The sequence below is a fragment of the Colletotrichum lupini genome, chromosome 3 (genome assembly GCF_023278565.1).
Source record: "Colletotrichum lupini chromosome 3, complete sequence".
In the NCBI taxonomy this organism is placed as follows: domain Eukaryota; kingdom Fungi; phylum Ascomycota; class Sordariomycetes; order Glomerellales; family Glomerellaceae; genus Colletotrichum; species Colletotrichum lupini.
In genome coordinates this window covers 4,851,025-4,868,132 of record NC_064676.1, presented here as the reverse complement: position 1 = coordinate 4,868,132, position 17,108 = coordinate 4,851,025, and the positions used below count along the sequence as shown (strand labels likewise).

The following is a 17,108-nucleotide window of genomic DNA, read 5'->3' as shown; positions in this document are numbered from 1 at the left end:
CGGTTACGACGCTTCACTTTCCTACTCAGATCGCATTGACTAGAGACGACGGGCCTGTTCCTCTCCAGCAACAGCATCAACACAATCCACGGGATACTGCATGCCCTACCTCCAAGCCATGTCTTCTGTGTGGAAGCAACAACCTGAAGAGGTGGCGGACAAGGTCTTGAAGAGGGTGGAAGTGAGCAAGGTATGTTGACAAAGGGCCATAGCCAAGACCACAACGCACCTCACAAAGCAGAATGTCCCTGATCCTGACAATCTTACAGATAGCCCGAAGACTGCAGAACCGACTCGCGCTCGCCCAATTCAAAACCAAGCATGGCTGGGAAGACCTAACACTCGATAGCATCGAACCAAAGTATGAGGAGGAACTGCGACGGAAGCGTTTAACTGAGGGAGACCTCCTGTCCGACTCCTCTTCGAGCGCCTCCGACCTTCCATATCCCACGAGAGCCCTTATGAGCTCTCCTCTGAAAGCTCCCCTCTTTTCCGACGCCATCGGCTCCAGCAACGGGAGCACCGGCCATCGCAAGCGCACCTACATGGCATCTTTCGACTGTCCATCGTCTAGCCCAAGCAAACGCTATCGCTCGTCCCCTACTCCCATCAAGTCGCTGCACGGCCATACTTCGTGGAAAGAAAGTCATCAGCTAGCGCAATCGTCTCCGATTAAGCCCAGAAGGCAACAACACTTCACCACATCTACTGGCCCCGATGTTTCATTCTTTCAGGGGGCTCGAAGACTAGCAGACGACCTGGTGTCGCCAAACTTTGCGGCAGCCTCGGATGATGAAGACGATCTCTTGCCCGTACAGTCATTCAGGGCCACGAATATTCGGTCTTCACCCCCTACAACACCACCAATGCGCAATCGAATGTTGCCCAATCGCCGTACCAAGGACCAAGGCGCCAACGGTGAACCCGTCAAATCCGGCCAAGAAGGCGCCGACCTTCTGCTGTACCTGGCTGCCTCTCCGTCACCCGCCGTTCCATCTACCAAGACAAGGATGGAGCCTCCTTCGACGCCTCCTTCCAAGGTCAGTCGAGATATGACTCTGCCTTCTTCACACATGACCACCCCAGGTGGCGGCAACATGTTCCCCAACACGCCCGGGCAAGGTTTCGACTTCGCAGATTTTGTCAACATCACGCCTAGTCCTGCTCAAAAGGCATGGAAGACACCCGTCGCTCTCTCCTCAGCGAGGACTCCCGTCAGTCTGGCTAGAAGACGATTGACGTTTGACGAACCCTTGGCTTGATGAGAGATATCTAACAGATGCGTCTGGTGGCTCTCTCCTCGTCGTCATTATCACCAATGCTATACTTTTGAATGATACCAAACGCTGGCTATGATGGCACGGCATAACCTACGCCAAAAGCGGAGATACTACCCCCTCTTTTTCCGCAATTACTTTCACGAGGGACGAGAATAGCTTCATTGTGAGCAACGCCGCCATTCCCTCGACAAGGAGACGGTACTACGAAAACATTTCTTTCCAGCCATTGATCTTCATTTTATGCGTGGGGCCACGCAAGGAACCAGAGGCGTTGAGAGCGCCAAATCGGAATGGGTGTGAGGCACTTGTATGTTCCCGGCTCAGCAAATGCTTCACATGTAGAAGCTTGTTTTTTTCTGTTTCTCTTTGACCAATCCTTTTTGTCACTTCATCGTTTGATTAGGAAAGGATCCAAAAGGCCCCCAGTTGGGTCTCGTGGTCCGTGTGGCATTCAACGCGTCGCTGGTACGCGACGCGTTGAAATTCGGAAGAGTTGCGCGTGAGGCGCGCGTGAGGCGCGTCTCGATTTTAATGGACAAGCAGCCAATCAAAACGTATTTCAGCCCCATACCGGCAAGGTCTCCTTCATCGCGCGTGCTCGTGTAACGTCAAACGGTATAGCAATGCACACAACCTGCATCCAAGCTCTAAACATCGGTCGTGTCTCTAAGGTAGCGAGGAGGTTCCGTGCGGTTCATGCTGGCTTGGAGCTGAAAGATTTGTCAACTGCGTATCTCTCCTAACGATGTATGAACGTGTCCTGCAATCGTAAGGAAAGACGGGCTGAAATGGCCACATATAGTCATAGGCAGGGCACAAACCCCCAGTGCTCCCTATGATCTCCTCGTCGTCTGGTTATCACTCGGGCGCTTTTAGGGATTCATTTAAGGGTTTATTCTTCTTGTATATTTTCAGAAAGACGTTATGTCTGCTGTCCCATGAAATCAAGGATTCCTCGTTGGACGCCTGTTGGGCTTGGCTCTTCAGCACAAACATCTGGATCCAAATCGAACGTTCGTCTTAGATAGTCCCTCGTCGTCGGACCGATCGTTGCAATGAACGTTTTACGTCCCTCGAGCCCGTCCTTCTTGACCTTCCCTGTGGACTCGTCCAGCATCCCCAGCCCGCGCAACATCCCTTCGCAACCAGTCGGGGAGAAGACAACTACCCACCGCATCGGCAGGCCCTCAGTATCTTTCAGGTGTTTCTCAAAGTCTTGAGGAAAAGACTCCATGACACCCGTGCCGTAGACCACGACCTCGTCCACCTGGATTCTTTTCTCGCTGGGCAAAGCGGTGTTCATGAGGGTTTTCGGGATGATGTCCCGCCTCTGCTCGCCAACGAGGAAGAGCAGCGGTGGCTTCGTCTGCCGGTCTTGGTACCATCGGCCATAGTGGTCCAAAATGTACTTGGCCAAGGCATCGCCATTGCCCGTGTGCTCGCCGAATATTTGCAACGGGGCGTGCTGTGAGACGGACTGGAGAGCTCGTGTGGTAGCCGGGCCAACGCTGTAGACTGGTATATTTTGGAGATGAGGCCACTCTTCTTCAGTGCCTGTCAATCCGGTTAGCTCTGCTTTGTTACGGTCGAGAGGCTTGAGTTTAAGCTCTTGATGCGGGTGCGAATCCGACGGACCCTTCTTCTCATCCACCAGGCTGGCAAACGCCTCGACCGCTCGCTGCGAGGTAAAAATGAGACCGCCGTAAGAGGCGTCGTTGCCAGCATTAATCTCACGTTGCTGCAAGACATGCCTGACCGTCGCCATGCCCTGTTTCTGAAAGGTGTGGTGCAGGACCGGGACAAAAGCTGGTTCGAAGGCACACCCGTCAGTTTCACCTGAGAGTAAGTCCTCGTACGAGTCGCCCGGAGTTGACTTTGTCTTGAGCAGCAGGACAGGCACCTTGACTGCCAAAGCAAATGAGGGGTTCTGAGCCATGGCAAATGTATTTGCGGCCCGCTGTGTCGTGATGAGTAAAGCGAATGAATTAAACTATCAGACGTCTCAAAGTCAATTGCTGGAGTATCAAATCAACGGTGACGACTTCCCGCTCAGCTGCGCACTTTGCGGTTTGACTTGGCCGTCATAATGGTTATCGCACTGGACGACGGGACGGTGCCCCGCCGCGGGCAATTCGGTGAGTTTTGGCAGGCGGAGCTGGCTTGATGTAGAGTTACGTACTGTCTTAGGTAAGTCGGTGCCATTTCACTTACACGAATCTCCTCGACCGACTCAGCTTCTTCGCCGTTGTCAACTCCGACGCGGAACACAAGTTCAAAGCATCGAGGTCACAAATCTGACGAAGCACCGCAGAAGTGAAGTACTGGACGAGTTCTTCGTATCAGACATGCGAGACAACAGTAAAGTTCATCGAATTTCTCGCTCGGGATATATAAAGGTGAGGGGTTTGGAGAATACCAGACACATGGCCTGCTCCCGAGTCTCAATGAGTAGAGAGAGCACACGATTGCTAGAACCAAGTGGAACTACTCGCACCTTATTACGGATACATCTGCAAGGACCCCCGGGTCGTAGATGCACTTTGACGGTCCGAAAAGACGGCTGCCTGGTGGACAAATGGGTTGACCTTGAATGACTGCCATGCGGCTCAGGGACAAGAAACACCCCACCTCATCTTTTCGGTACCTTGCGGGTAGCGTGGAATCGATTAAGCAGCGGATCCCCCGCTAAGGCGCCGATTACAGCATCCGTATACCCAGAGACTCCCGCCTCACACCACACCAATGCAGCACGATAGACCAGGCCGGATCCCAATTACGGGTTCTGGGTACGTCGAAAGTCTACCGGTGCTTGCCGACGGGAGCCGGCAACCCTTGGTTGGACCGGGCATTATCACTTTGGAATTTCAGGTCGAGAATAGATAATGCTTTGCGATCCTTGTACCTTGAGGTACCTTACCTTACCTGACCTCTAGTGGCCTTGGTGGGTTATCGATAACGGTCCGCCATCGGCATCCTTTCCTCGAGGTACTGACGAGGCTCTTGAGCTTACAAATTCCTCCCAACCAAAATTCGAACACTGTCCGACATCGCGCGCACTTGGGCAGACCACCCCATTCAAAGTCCCTTGTCGCATCCATTCTCTTTCTATAGGGCCCGTCGATATTAGCCTCGCTTCTCGCGACAAGGGCGAAACTCTCGCGCAGTACTATCGCCATGGCCGACGCCGAGCGAGACCCTCAATTAAGCAGCGTCACAGCCCCCGCGGCGACAGCGGCAGCTGAGCAGCCCAAGCCTTTACCAAAGGGAATGGTCTTGGGCCCAGATGGCAAACCGTAAGTTCCCATAACTTCCTTGACGGTGATCTTTCGGCGGTGGTTCAATACGTCGGTGCTTCCTCACCGGAGATTCAGCTGACATGCGTCATCTTTAGATGTCGGTCTTGCTCGTCGAAGAGCGCTTTTTCGAGCTGGGCTTCTCAGATGAACGGCTCAGTCAGAAAACCAACTCCAGTGGCCTCGGCGCCTGTCGACGACTGCCCCCCGGATGTCGAGGCCCTTGGACGAGGCACTTGGCAACTGCTACACTCGATCGCAGCAACGTACCCCGAAAAGCCCTCCCCTAGCCAGAAAGACGACCTTCGAGGTTTCATGAGACTGTTTTCCAAGCTTTACCCTTGCTGGGTGTGCGCCGAAGATTTCCAATCGTACATACAAAAAGAACGGATTCGAGTGGAGGGGCGGAGCGAGTTTGGAAACTGGCTGTGCGAGGCGCACAACGAGGTCAATCGGAAGCTAGGCAAAAAGGAGTTTGACTGCAGCAAATGGGAAGAGCGATGGCGGACGGGTTGGAAAGACGGCCGTTGCGATTGAAAGCGGCGCGGTTCGAGCTGTATAAATGTGTACGAAATAAAATGACCAACGGCGACGGGCACACGTGGTAGTATCGCGAGAAAAGCCACGGTCGTTGGACTTTGATAGACGATGCTACTCTTCCAGCGGCAGCAGAGCAAGACAGCATGCTGAACCGCATGTAGAATACCTACCATACCCTCCACCTAGAATAATAGTGAAACAAGCGGACTACATTTCTGTAAAGTTTGGTTCGGATTGTATTGCATGTAAGCATTTACTGCTTACCAAGGGTTGGGCGTTGTTGCTTGTAGCTGGTTGAGGTGAAGAATGACGAATTCCTATCTTTGTAGACCCTTATGCATGCAGATCTTTGTCATGCTTTTCCGATTGGCCATTGCAGATCCCCAGAACATGATCTGATATTTGCAGGATTCTGTCTAGGCAGGCGAATGGGCCAGTGACAGAGCTGAACTGTCGAGTTGATGTTTGACCAAGTATTTCGTCTGGAGAACTTGTCCCAAAACTAAGAGAAGAGGTCAGTCGTTCTCTTCGGTCGTCCTCAGGTTCGGGGCTGAGGTCCAAGCGATTTGTCCGAACGGCATCGCGAGATAATTCGGTCTTCGAGCGGCGGCCCGAAGTCGAGCGTAGCGGGCCCCGGGCCCGGCTCCGCAGCTGACAGGCGCACGATGCTCAATGGTACTTCCATTGTGTTTTATTTGGGCCGTTGCGCCGTAGCAGGGCCGATAGGCTGGGGCCAACATCAGATCATGCCGAATGGTGCGCCGCTCCCCTTTCCCCCCAGTTTGCGCACGACAACGACAGGAAGGGGCGGTCAGGGAAACCCGGAAGCGAAGCAATAACCCCCCATGGAATTGTCTGAGTCGCTCTAGTGCATTGCCGCTGATCCTTGAGGTTCCAAGCTCATGTTATGGTCTTATGTTGGCTCAAAGCAGGATGCGAAGGTTACAAGTTTAGCTAAATTGTGAATTCGCACGGATAAGGAGCGTGGGAGGGTGGGAAACAGCAGGGCACGCCGCAGTTTCCCGACGGGGTGGATGCAGATCCCACGCTGTCAACGGTTGCGTACCTTGCCAAGTTGCCAGCCGGGAAGCGGGCTTCCATTGCCTCACACTCACAGGCAGGCAGGGACAAGGGTTAGTTAGGTTGGTTGGTCCTGACGTGTTCTAGGCCTTATGCTGCCCAGCACTGTCACTTTTCCTTCCTGCACTCTCTCCCAGAGGACCCAAAATCCACAAACCACGTACGGAAACGGATGCTCAGGACGGATACGTTCGCTTTCTTCCCTGTTCTGCCCTGAACGCGAGCAACTTTATTATCGTCCCATTCTGTTGTCTCACTATCAGTAGAATGTTGCCTTACGTCGAACAGTGACAAGGTACCAGAATAAATCTTTTTTTTCCCTCAGATATCTGGGACCTCACCTCACCTCACCTCCGGAACCCACCGGCCCAGCCCGGCTTGAGCCCGGTGTATTGGTGACCGCAACCTCCTGTGGCGTGTTCCATTACATCACTCACTGTTGACTGTATCTCCTTACTCGGTGCAATGCATCCATTGTCTGCTCGCCCTCTACTCTATTCTGAGCCGCACCAAGATGGGTAACCACGCTACTATCTCGCGTCTTTTCCCGTCTGGTGCCAGGACCCCCATCTTGGTCCCCTTTCACCCAAATCTTGATCGAACCCGTCGCATGCCGAGACCCGGTACCCACTGCCTGCGCTTCAGCCGCCTCGCTGGCTCGTAGTATCTTGTCACTTATACGAAAATGGAGCTACATGAGCTGTCGCCCATCGCCGATGGCCCTGTCGTTTCAATCTGCAATGGCCAGTGGTCTGACTTGACGATCCTGGCCGACCCATGCAATGATGCCGAGACTCGAGTGAGTCCAAGTCCGTCTGGGACCATCAACAACATCGCCATCTCCGCAGGTTGTTGACTCTGATATAAGTCTATACGCCTCTGGCCTTGACTGAGACCCTTTTTCTCCTTCTTCATTCCAGATATACACAGACGAACACTTCTACAACATACACTCGAGGTAGCATCCAAAGCTACCCCCTTCTACACCATCAGCTGCTCACACACATATCCGATCATGGCTGATATCAGAACCCAAGGGCTTATAGAGCCTGTCGACGTCGTCGAATACCTCTTCAGGAGACTCCATGAGGTCGGTGTCCGCTCCGTTCACGGCCTTCCCGGTGACTTCAACCTCGTTGCCCTCGACTATCTTCCCCAGTGCGGCCTGAAATGGGTTGGTAATGTCAACGAGCTCAACGCCGGTCAGTATCCCTACAACCTATCAACTTGCCAAGTAAGCTTCGATCGACGAACTGACATTCTTCAAGGCTACGCTGCCGATGGTTACGCCCGTGTCAAGGGCATCTCTGCCATCATCACTACATTCGGTGTTGGCGAGCTCTCCGCCATCAACGCTCTCGCCGGTGCCTACTCAGAACACATTCCCGTCGTACACATTGTCGGTTGCCCCTCTACGATCTCTCAGAAGAACGGCATGCTCCTGCACCACACCCTTGGCAACGGCGACTTCAACGTCTTCTCCAACATGAGTTCTCAAATTTCATGCGATGTTGCGCGCCTCAACAACCCCGCCGAGATTGCCAACCAGATCGATCATGCTCTCCGAGAGTGCTGGATCCGCAGTCGCCCCGTCTACATTATGCTCCCCACCGACATGGTCCAGAAGAAGATCGAGGGCCAGCGCCTAAACAAGCCCATCGACCTCGAGGAGGCCATCAACGACCCTGACAGAGAGGACTACGTTGTCGACGTCGTCCTCAAGTCCCTTCATGCCGCCAAGAAGCCCGTCATGCTGATTGACGCCTGCGCTATCCGCCACCGCGTCCTCCCCGAGGTTCATGCACTCCTTGAGAAGACAAAGATTCCTGTCTTCGTAACGCCCATGGGAAAGGGTGCCGTCAACGAATCTCACCCCAACTACGGCGGTGTTTATGCCGGTACCGCTTCGCAACCCGATGTTGGTGAGCGACTCGAGTCCTCAGACTTGATCTTGTCCATTGGTGGTCTCAAGGTAAATTGCCTCGTCGCTCCTAGAAGTCCGAAGACAGCTCATTAAAATTCTTGCAGAGCGATTTCAACACCGCTGGATTCTCTTACAGAACATCGCAGCTGAACACCATCGACTTCCACAGCACACACATGAGAGTCAGATACTCTGAATACCCTGGCATCACCATGCGCGGAGTCCTCCGCAAGGTCACTGAGCGTCTTGACTTGAGCCAGCTTTCCGTCGTCACATCACCCGAGGTCATCAACAGAGTGCCCAGCCCCAACTCGGACCCCTCGCAAACCATTACCCAGGCTTACTTATGGCCTCGTGTTGGCAACTACCTTCGCGAGAATGACATCGTTGTCACCGAGACCGGAACGGCCAACTTCGGTATCTGGGACACCAAATTCCCTGCTGGGGTCACAGCTTTGAGTCAGGTCTTCTGGGGAAGTATCGGTTGGTCTGTCGGTGCTGCCCAAGGTGCTGCTCTCGCAGCAAAGGATGCGGGAGAGGACCGCAGGACAATTCTCTTCGTCGGCGACGGATCATTCCAACTTACGGCCCAGGAGGTCACTACCATGTTGCGCCACGGCTTGAAGACGACAATGTGAGTCCAACTCCCCTTATTCCTTTGCACCGACTCCAAGAATCTCACGCTAACGTTGCATCATAGCTTCGTCATCTGCAACGATGGATACACCATCGAGCGCTTCATCCACGGCATGGAGGCCGAGTACAACGACATTGTCCAGTGGCAGTACAAGGAACTTGCGACAGTGTTCGGCGGTACCGAGCAGACAGCCAAGAAATTCGTCGTCAAGACAAAGGATGAACTTGAGAAGCTCCTGACTGACCAGGAGTTCAACAACCCCACAACACTACAGTTTGTCGAGCTCTACCTCCCCAAGGAGGATGCGCCAAGAGCATTGATCATGACTGCTGAGGCCAGCGCTAGAAACAACGCCAAGGTCGAGTAAAGAGACGACAGCAATTCTTTTTTCATGGAAGATGGTTTGATTCCCTCGGCGCAGGAAATGGTTTTCTGGCGCATGGCTAGACGTAATTGGTTGCTTCTGTGGTTATCCTTGGCTTTAGGTTATTGGTTGGTAAAACGTAGTCAGACGACTACGGCTAGATTACATATGAACTAGATCGGTATTTCATTATTCTCCTGCACCGGATATTATTGATATGAGACGACGGCCTACCGAGTGATGACTTGCGGACAATAGACACACTCGTACACTTTAGCACACGGTCTTTGTCTTTCAAGCCATCAACAGGCCCCAGCCGTGTCATGGCTCAAGTATTCACAATAACCAAAAGGAAAATGTGAAAGAAGGCTCTTTGTATCGGAGAGTAGTTTGAAGACGACCGCGGCATATATTACATGAGAGGAATACCTTGGCATAAGTGCGTTTTCAGTCAGCGCTCCAAGGTTGCGCAGAATTATGGCAGTTCTGTGTCTTCATTGATATTTTGACCTGTCTCGTCAAGTGGAATTGAGCTGTACCTAGCAACTAAATGACAGGCGCATCGTCTTTCTCCCTCCGCTGTGTCTCTAGTACCCACAAGGAGGCAAGCTGAAGTTTAAGCAACTAGATAAATATTCAATTGCCATAGTTCCACGCAGCTGGACTTTGACTTCCCGGCAAGTCGTCCAGCATGAGATCCGGCACATTCAATTCATGCAATTGATAACATCAGCTGACGTTCCCTTGCATAAGACTTGACTTAAAGAATCGTGGGATCAAGGTCTAGAAATCGTAACCGAATCGTGTTTTGTTTGTCAGGTTCTAATTCTCAGAACGCAAATTGGCATCGTTGAAGGCCAATCGCTTCAACGATAGAGCTTTCATATTCGACCCGTTTAGAAACAAGCCCTACGATGTCAATTGAGAAGCTTCGATTAAGCACCATCGAACTGATGGCTGTTGACGATGGCTGGTTGTTGGGAAGTGACCCTCAGGCTGCAATAAGACGCAGAAAGTATAGCGGGTCCAGCTCGTCTGATTTCTTGCCTTTGGGCGGTGTGGACTTTTTACCTCTTCTAGCTATCTTCAGTGCAGCACACCAAGCTTCCATTCTCTCTCAGCAATCCCACAAGGCACAATTTCCATACTCACAGCCCACAAGGGCTTCGGCGCAGCATCCCAGAAGATTTCAGAGCTGCAGCTCGCGAAGCTCCTACAAAATGACAGATGGGAAGAGGAAACAGTCGGGTGGCGGCGGTGGCCATCCCGCTAAGAGAAGCAAGGTAGGTTTTCATCTGATTTCTGTACATTGCACTACGCAGTTAATTCCTCCCGACCCTGCCTGAACAATCTTATGAGAAGACATACTATTCTTCAGTATAAGTTCATGGCTGATGAGAAAGTAGGGTGGGCAAGGCTCCGGCAAATGGCAGACGCCGCAACACAAGGCGAAGGTCGCCAGTCTTCAGGACAAGGGCGTCGCCCTCGGGGTTGGCGACAAGGGTATCTGGGTCACATTTGCCAGAGGCATGGACGGAAAGTCCATTAGCGAATTCAGCATACTATGTGACGAGGTTTGTTGATTCTGCCATCATTTCGCATTTGCGCTCACTCATACGACTACGCCTCAGTACGCAAAGATACTCTACGGCATCGTTCCCCCCGGGGAAGAAGTTGAATCAGACGAGGAAGACGAGGACATTGAAGCGTCCATAAAGAAGGAGCTCGATGGTATCAGCGAAGTCAACAAGGGCAAGACCAAGCGTACGTTCAAGGCCATCAAGGCTGGGATCGAGTGTGTCTTCTTCATGAAGACAAGGGATCCCATCGACCCCGTGGAGCTCTGCCGTAAGATGTGCATAGACGCCAGCGTCTGCACTGATCTCAAGGAGAGGAAGACAAAGTATATCAACCGGCTGACGCCGGTCACCTCTATGGATAAGGCATCTGAGAACGGCGTGGTGCGAGTCGCTAGAAAGGCTCTGGCCGCGCATCTCGATCTCGTAGATGAGACAGCTCAGGCTGCAGAAGGCGACGCAGAGAAGGTCGAAGGAGAGAGTGATGCTCGGACTGAGAAGCCGGCCTGCACAGTACGTTCACTCATGGCAAATTTTGACTGGGTGATTCAGGCTGACATATTTGGCAGTATGCCATCAGACCTTCCATACGCAGCAACAACTCACTTGATCGCGACACGCTCATTAAGCAAATCGCCAGCGTCGTCAGCCCGCGGCACAAAGTCGATCTCACTAATGCCGACAAAGTCATACTTGTCGATGTTTTCCAGGTAAGGGATGACTAGTAGGATAGAGCTAGCGAGCATCAAACTGACTGGTCCGTAGAGTTTCTGCGGTATGAGTGTTATTGAGCGCAGTGACTGGGAGGATTTAAAGAAGCTCAACGTCAACGAACTGTACAAGGCGTCTCCTGGAGCACAGGCAAATCGCCCGGCACCAAAGGAAGGTGGAAATAAGGCAGCATGAGTAGTGCATGAGGTCGTCAAGGATACACTTGGGATCACCCATCGTCTAAGCGACGGGAGCACTTACCGTATAGCATTCGTGAAACCCCAAGCGAAATAGCCAATTGGTCTTGCGAATACCAGATGATGAGAGTTGATAAAAGGCATGATTCACTCACTTGCACCTTGACAAGCACCGTCCCCACTGCATGACAATATCATTTGACATTGGTGGGCTTTTGGCTCACTTTTGGCTCCTTCTGACGACATTGCATAGCAAAGAAGCCGATACGCCCCCTTCAATACATTGAGAGGGTTATTTCATAGAGACCCAACGTTATACTGTGCGACTTGTGTATTCTCCTTCAGTATGGCCACTCGTCCCTCGAAGATGTTCAGAGCCGGCGGCCCGAGGTCTGGCGTTTCGATTAGTGTTGGTTGGGTAGCTTTGGTGAAGGCTGCTGGCCTTATGTACGTGACGCGCAAACCCCAAATAGCCTGCGACAATGGTCGAGCCCGGATTTTACCATACATACTGGAGTGTTCTCTAGCACAGATTTTATGCGGACTGAGCTGCTATGAGTGTTCGTCATCTCAGGGCTTCATGACGGCAATTTAATGGGAACCCGACGCTGTTTCTTGTGGGAAGTTAATCGTGGGAGGAGGAGCAGCAATGAACGACCCGGGCTCTACCAAGTACCATGATGGCCAGATATCTCTGCAACGTGATATGGGATATGGGGAAATCCATGCAAACATGGGGGCAAATGCGGTCACGTAGGTGTTGTGTTGGTGGAAAAGTAGCAGCTGAAAGCCGAGCGCTCAGGGTGGAGCGAGGTGTAAGCCGTGTGGAGAGTGCGCATCTGCAAGCATGACGGCGCTAAGCCTTATCTGTATAAATTTGACGAGTCTCCAGCATATGGAACGTTCCAAACTTCTATTTGGGACCCAGATCCGTCCCTTGGCCGCTTCCACCACATTATATCAGCTGGCAGGGGGGGGGCTAGTATGTTGGAGCTTGGGGTCGGCGGTCGATCCGGAAACTCAACATTGGCCATCATTGCAGACCCGGTGCATGCAAATATCAGGCCTCTGCGGCGTAGTCCTTTTGCAAGTGGACTCCGTCTGGCTGGATGAGGGGGGATTTGAAATGGTTGATGCAGAACTTCTAGATCGCCCATCTTTTACCTTACCTACTGCTAGATGGGATGCGTACCTCAGCCGGTAACTACCTTACCGGAAAGGTACCTACAGAGCTTTGGGTTCCTAGATTACCTTGGCTTACTAAGTGCCTTCAATACTTCCCTTTCTGCGAGGTGTATGCCATCCGCACAATGCGACTACCTGACCGGCCAGGAGGTATGTGATTCGGTGGTCCCGTTAGAACATTCTACCTTGGCATTGAGGTGTGAGATGTAATGGCGACAGAAACCAGAGAGTAAGAAGACAGTAGTTCAAGTATGACTTGCAGCAGCATGCTTCACCAAGTCGGCTTGACGCTAGCAAAAGTTCCTGCGCTGGTGGGCTGGATCTTGGGCTTGCATTTCCGACAACTTGCGTGAGCGTCGAGGCAGGCATTGTATCTGGAGAACTTTACAGTTCAACGTGCGCGGCGTTTGTGCGAGAAAGTCAACATGGCAGATGTTTCAATGGCTCGTGGCGTGCATTCGACATACCTCATGGCGGGAAAAGGCGACGGCCAACTGAAGATCCCCAACTTGAACATAGCTACCGAATCCGTACACTGCGAAGCGACTTGGCATTTGACGACAATCCGGGGTATCAAAGCTCCCATCTCATCTTAAAATACTTTGCCTGCCCTTGGATCTTGAGGTGTTTGTTTATCCGTTGGCATGGATCTGTATCCGTCCACTGTTGTCGAGCTAAGGCACCTTGCTGTGAGAATGGAACAGTGAGATGAGATGAGAAAAGAGTGGGAGAGTGGGTGGTGGCCGCCCCGACGCTGCGGGCGGGGATCCGAGACCCACCAGTTTCGCTTAATCGCATCCAATCAACAAATTCCCGGCTCGCTTGACGATGCAGAGTCTCGCTGGGGGCTCCCTGTCAACCTCGTAGCCCCCCTCCCATCATGAGAACCCTGCGAATAGATTTCCTCCATTCATTCCACTTCTTCACCAACCTCACCTCCCCAGATCGCAGACTACCTATATCTTAATCCCTTCTTTCTTCCCACACCGCGAAAAAATGATAAGCTTGTACCTATGCTCCTGGCTCGCACACTCTGCTCCCTCCCCCTTGAACTTATTGCAGGAATATCTACCTTACTTGCCAGTGCCTGCATGAGGTGAGGTCAGGTAGCCTGTAGGTAAGCTATGCGCTTGTGGAGATCGTCAACCGCACGATCAGTCCAGACTCGACACTTATCCTCTTTCTCTTATGGGAAGTAAAAGACGTTCATCTGCAACCTCGCTTGACTTGACCCCAAGTGGCACATTCCTTCGTATGTTGTTGGCATCCTGCGTTGTAGAGCCCCTCTCTGGCCCCTGCCTGTCTTCTCCTTTACCGACATATTTTTCATCTGCACTCCGGTACCTCATCTCTCTTCTCGGCCTATGTCCGTAAGATCCATTCACAATTCTTCAGTCGCTTTTTTTGGTTCCCCCCCTCCCTCTTTCTTTCCGTCTGTCTGCTGTATGTGTATGTGCACACTTGCGTGTCAGTCTCTCACACCCACACCTACAAACGCTCATGGAGGTCCATGGGTCTTGCGCGCTTGTTCCCTCCCTGCGCACCTCATGGCCAACGTAACTTATAAGCGAAAGGTAGGTTGTTAGCAGACGGCTTATACGTTGCTTATACGTTGTCGCTGTTTAGTGTTGTCTCTCTCGCTTATTTCTCACACGCCCATTGAGCGCATTTCCCCCTTCCCACCCACTCAGCCAGTGTTGCTCCTTGTACGACGCCTCGCCCGTCACCACCGAGCCATCGCGCCTTAGTCTGTCAACCTCTTGCTCTCTCGCCTGTTGCGCCTTCTCATTAGTTCGTCTCGTGTGTTGGCTTGTTCTCGACCGATCTCGCTTGTCCTGGAACAGCTCAAGGTCATCCTCATTGCTTGGCTACCTCATCAAGCTCATGTCCTTGAGCCTGGTTTTTGCGCCGCCCGCCCATCATGTCTCGCTTCTCGCCTCGACCGCTGCAATGCAACTGCATAGCTTAGCTTACCCTGTTTCTCTCACCTGTCTTATCTTCAACTTTGAGGCGTACGAAGACACTTATGCTGGCTCAAACAGGTGCTGCCCCGACCTCTGTTCGGACGGTTGCCGTCTTTTCTTGCGAAACAAGGATTTGTGTGTGGACCAGCTTCACTCACTCCATCGTTGGCTTTGGCCTTTCCACTCAGACCTTCACACCCCTGGGCTCTCAAACACCCTCAACCTCTGCCCTGCTCATCGCCGAACATCCTTTCGCTTATGGTCGACTCATCTTTCCGTGATTTCATGCGCATACCTAGTGCCCTACCGTCATCAGCATCATCCTCCTCCTCCTCACCATCCGGCCCGGATGACATGAGCGAATAGTCCCCGTAAACCTCACTTGCCGGCTCATCTTTCGAATCCGCCTCGCTAGACACCCCGTTTCTATTGGAGTGATCTCTTGGTGTTGCCCTTGTTGGCATGAAAACGTCCAAAGTCCCCGGCCGGACCACTCCGTGTGTCCAGATTACGCCGCAACACGACCTTGCAAACCCCCACACCTTCGTCTGGGAAGCCGTAGAGCACTCGCTATATCTAGCTCCTTCGCCCAACCCCTACCACATGGCTCCTGGTCGGTGTCACCGCACTCACACCTCGACTTCACCTTGCATACCATTCGCCTGCCAGAGCGTTTCGCAAACCTGCAGCATCCCGCCCGTCACGCATCGACCTTCCATAGGGCAGAACCTGTATCACAATACAGTGTCAACGACGTCCATGTGTGCGCCGCCTCCTCCGGCAAAGCCCATACAGACCGTTATAAGCCGTTTGGTACCCCAGGCCACCGTCCAACAAGTTCAGGTGATGCCATCGGTCCATTGTCAACGCGTCTATGGAGTCAAAGTCTCCACCGGAGCGAGCTTGGTTCTCGTCGTTCCCCCGCCGCCTATGGTAAAGCTGCTGCGATCCGAACGAGCCTCCGTCGTCTCGGAGGCTGCCGTATTAAGATGGCTTGCTGGCAAAACTGTCGAGACGCCTCTTCTCCATGAGAAAGTTACGGAAACAGAAGGCTCGCCTTGGTCAACCTCTCCCATTGCCACTTACGAGAGTGGGACCACGAATTGTTCTGATGTCGCGGTACAAGAACTGCGGGCTTTGGTTCCAACCCTCATATCACATACGGCCGCCACGAACGAGCTGGGCCTCGAATACAATCTCGTCAAGCCAACACTAGGCACCCCCATCTCCGAACTCAGTCCACCACTCTCATCGGCCGAACGGAGAACAGTTGATTTTCAAACTGGTCAATTATATCGGCAGCTTTGTGAGCAAGTGTCACCCACTGGACGATTCGGACCTGCATTTGCTGTTCTACCTCCATGTGCGCCATCACCAGCTACAGACTCCACGAAGTCTACGAGGCGAGATGTAGCCGCGAGATTGATGGAATCAAAAGGCGTCCATTCCTGGACTGTGGCCTTCCACTCAATGTTAGAGGCAGTGCTTCGTGACGGGGAGGATATGCAAGTAATGTTGGGTTACAGTGCCATTCGACGGCAGTTCAAGCGTTTCGAGCATGTGCTGGATGGAATCAAAACACCCCGGCTGGTGGCTGTTGACGTCGGCAAAGATGTCAACACCCTTGTGTTCAGAAAACGAGGCTCCGGAGACGACGCATCTCTGGTCGAGTGCAGACCGCAGGGAAGATTTCAACACACAGACCGCCGCGGTAGTGACGCAAGTAGCGAGGTTGGCGATGAGTATGATAACGGCTCGGATTCCGGAGACGACAACGCGTCACTGACTCTCCAACACGACGATGGCATCGTCATGGCTGGCATGAAGGATTGGAGCAACTTCGTCTTTGGAGATCCACTTTTTGCTCTCAATATCGGTCGTGAGCCTAGTGGTGATTTTCTTGCGGGATTCAACTGGTCCTCAAACACTCGACACACCATCATCTCAATGTTTTCCTCGGATCTGATTGAGGACAAGGAGAGAGCTCACGTCCGCCTGCTGCTGTACGACTGCTACCATACAATCACGCACATTGCGAGAACATACTTCCGCCCGCAAAAGGACATCAGCGGACGCGAGCTGGAGGCACGAAAGAGGTTGAACACTATCCTGTCGCAGCTTGATGCTCTTGATGACGCCGGCACACGGAGGGGAAGAAGACCAAGTGGCGAATCAAGCCCGGCCAATAAACGGTCGAAGAGCGGGGAATCGTCCGACTAGTAGAAGATGGTCGTGTATCGAAAGGTGATGCTTATGATGAACGAACATTCTTAGAACATACTTCGGGAAAGACACGTCTAGAGCCTGGCGTACGGTTGCTTCCTGGAGGAAGATGCATTCGTCGTTTCAATAAAGA

The 17,108-nt window shown here is 52.6% G+C and overlaps 4 protein-coding genes across 4 annotated transcripts; 3 read left to right on the top strand and 1 right to left on the bottom strand.

The window, feature by feature from the left end:
- Positions 1-100: 100 nt before the first annotated feature.
- On the top strand, positions 101-1,262 carry CLUP02_06202 (uncharacterized protein; the record flags this gene model as incomplete). The annotated part of the gene is made up of 2 exons (XM_049285202.1): positions 101-190; positions 270-1,262. 2 exons carry the CDS (start codon positions 101-103, stop codon positions 1,260-1,262), a joined length of 1,083 nt encoding a protein of 360 aa, XP_049142345.1.
- Positions 1,263-2,202: 940 nt separating this feature from the next.
- On the bottom strand, positions 2,203-3,216 carry CLUP02_06201 (uroporphyrinogen-III synthase; the record flags this gene model as incomplete). Its single annotated transcript, XM_049285201.1, has 1 exon — positions 2,203-3,216. The coding sequence occupies one exon, from the start codon at positions 3,214-3,216 to the stop codon at positions 2,203-2,205; it is 1,014 nt and encodes a 337-aa protein (XP_049142344.1).
- A 1,238-nt stretch (positions 3,217-4,454) lies between these two features.
- Positions 4,455-11,601, top strand: CLUP02_06200 (thiamine pyrophosphate enzyme; the record flags this gene model as incomplete). The annotated part of the gene is made up of 25 exons (XM_049285200.1): positions 4,455-4,573; positions 4,672-5,020; positions 5,070-5,120; positions 5,182-5,270; positions 5,337-5,399; positions 5,493-5,549; positions 5,676-5,923; positions 6,005-6,054; positions 6,117-6,246; positions 6,331-6,398; positions 6,460-6,631; positions 6,698-6,816; positions 6,858-7,044; positions 7,114-8,165; positions 8,222-8,751; positions 8,818-9,112; positions 9,396-9,493; positions 9,570-9,606; positions 9,710-9,856; positions 10,045-10,174; positions 10,240-10,361; positions 10,525-10,692; positions 10,750-11,208; positions 11,265-11,405; positions 11,461-11,601. The coding sequence occupies 25 exons, from the start codon at positions 4,455-4,457 to the stop codon at positions 11,599-11,601; spliced, it is 5,022 nt and encodes a 1,673-aa protein (XP_049142343.1).
- A 1,900-nt stretch (positions 11,602-13,501) lies between these two features.
- On the top strand, positions 13,502-17,105 carry CLUP02_06198 (uncharacterized protein; the record flags this gene model as incomplete). The annotated part of the gene is made up of 9 exons (XM_049285199.1): positions 13,502-13,651; positions 13,733-13,884; positions 13,952-14,158; positions 14,261-14,344; positions 14,453-14,830; positions 14,901-15,013; positions 15,119-15,186; positions 15,260-16,962; positions 17,027-17,105. The coding sequence occupies 9 exons, from the start codon at positions 13,502-13,504 to the stop codon at positions 17,103-17,105; spliced, it is 2,934 nt and encodes a 977-aa protein (XP_049142342.1).
- Positions 17,106-17,108: the final 3 nt, after the last annotated feature.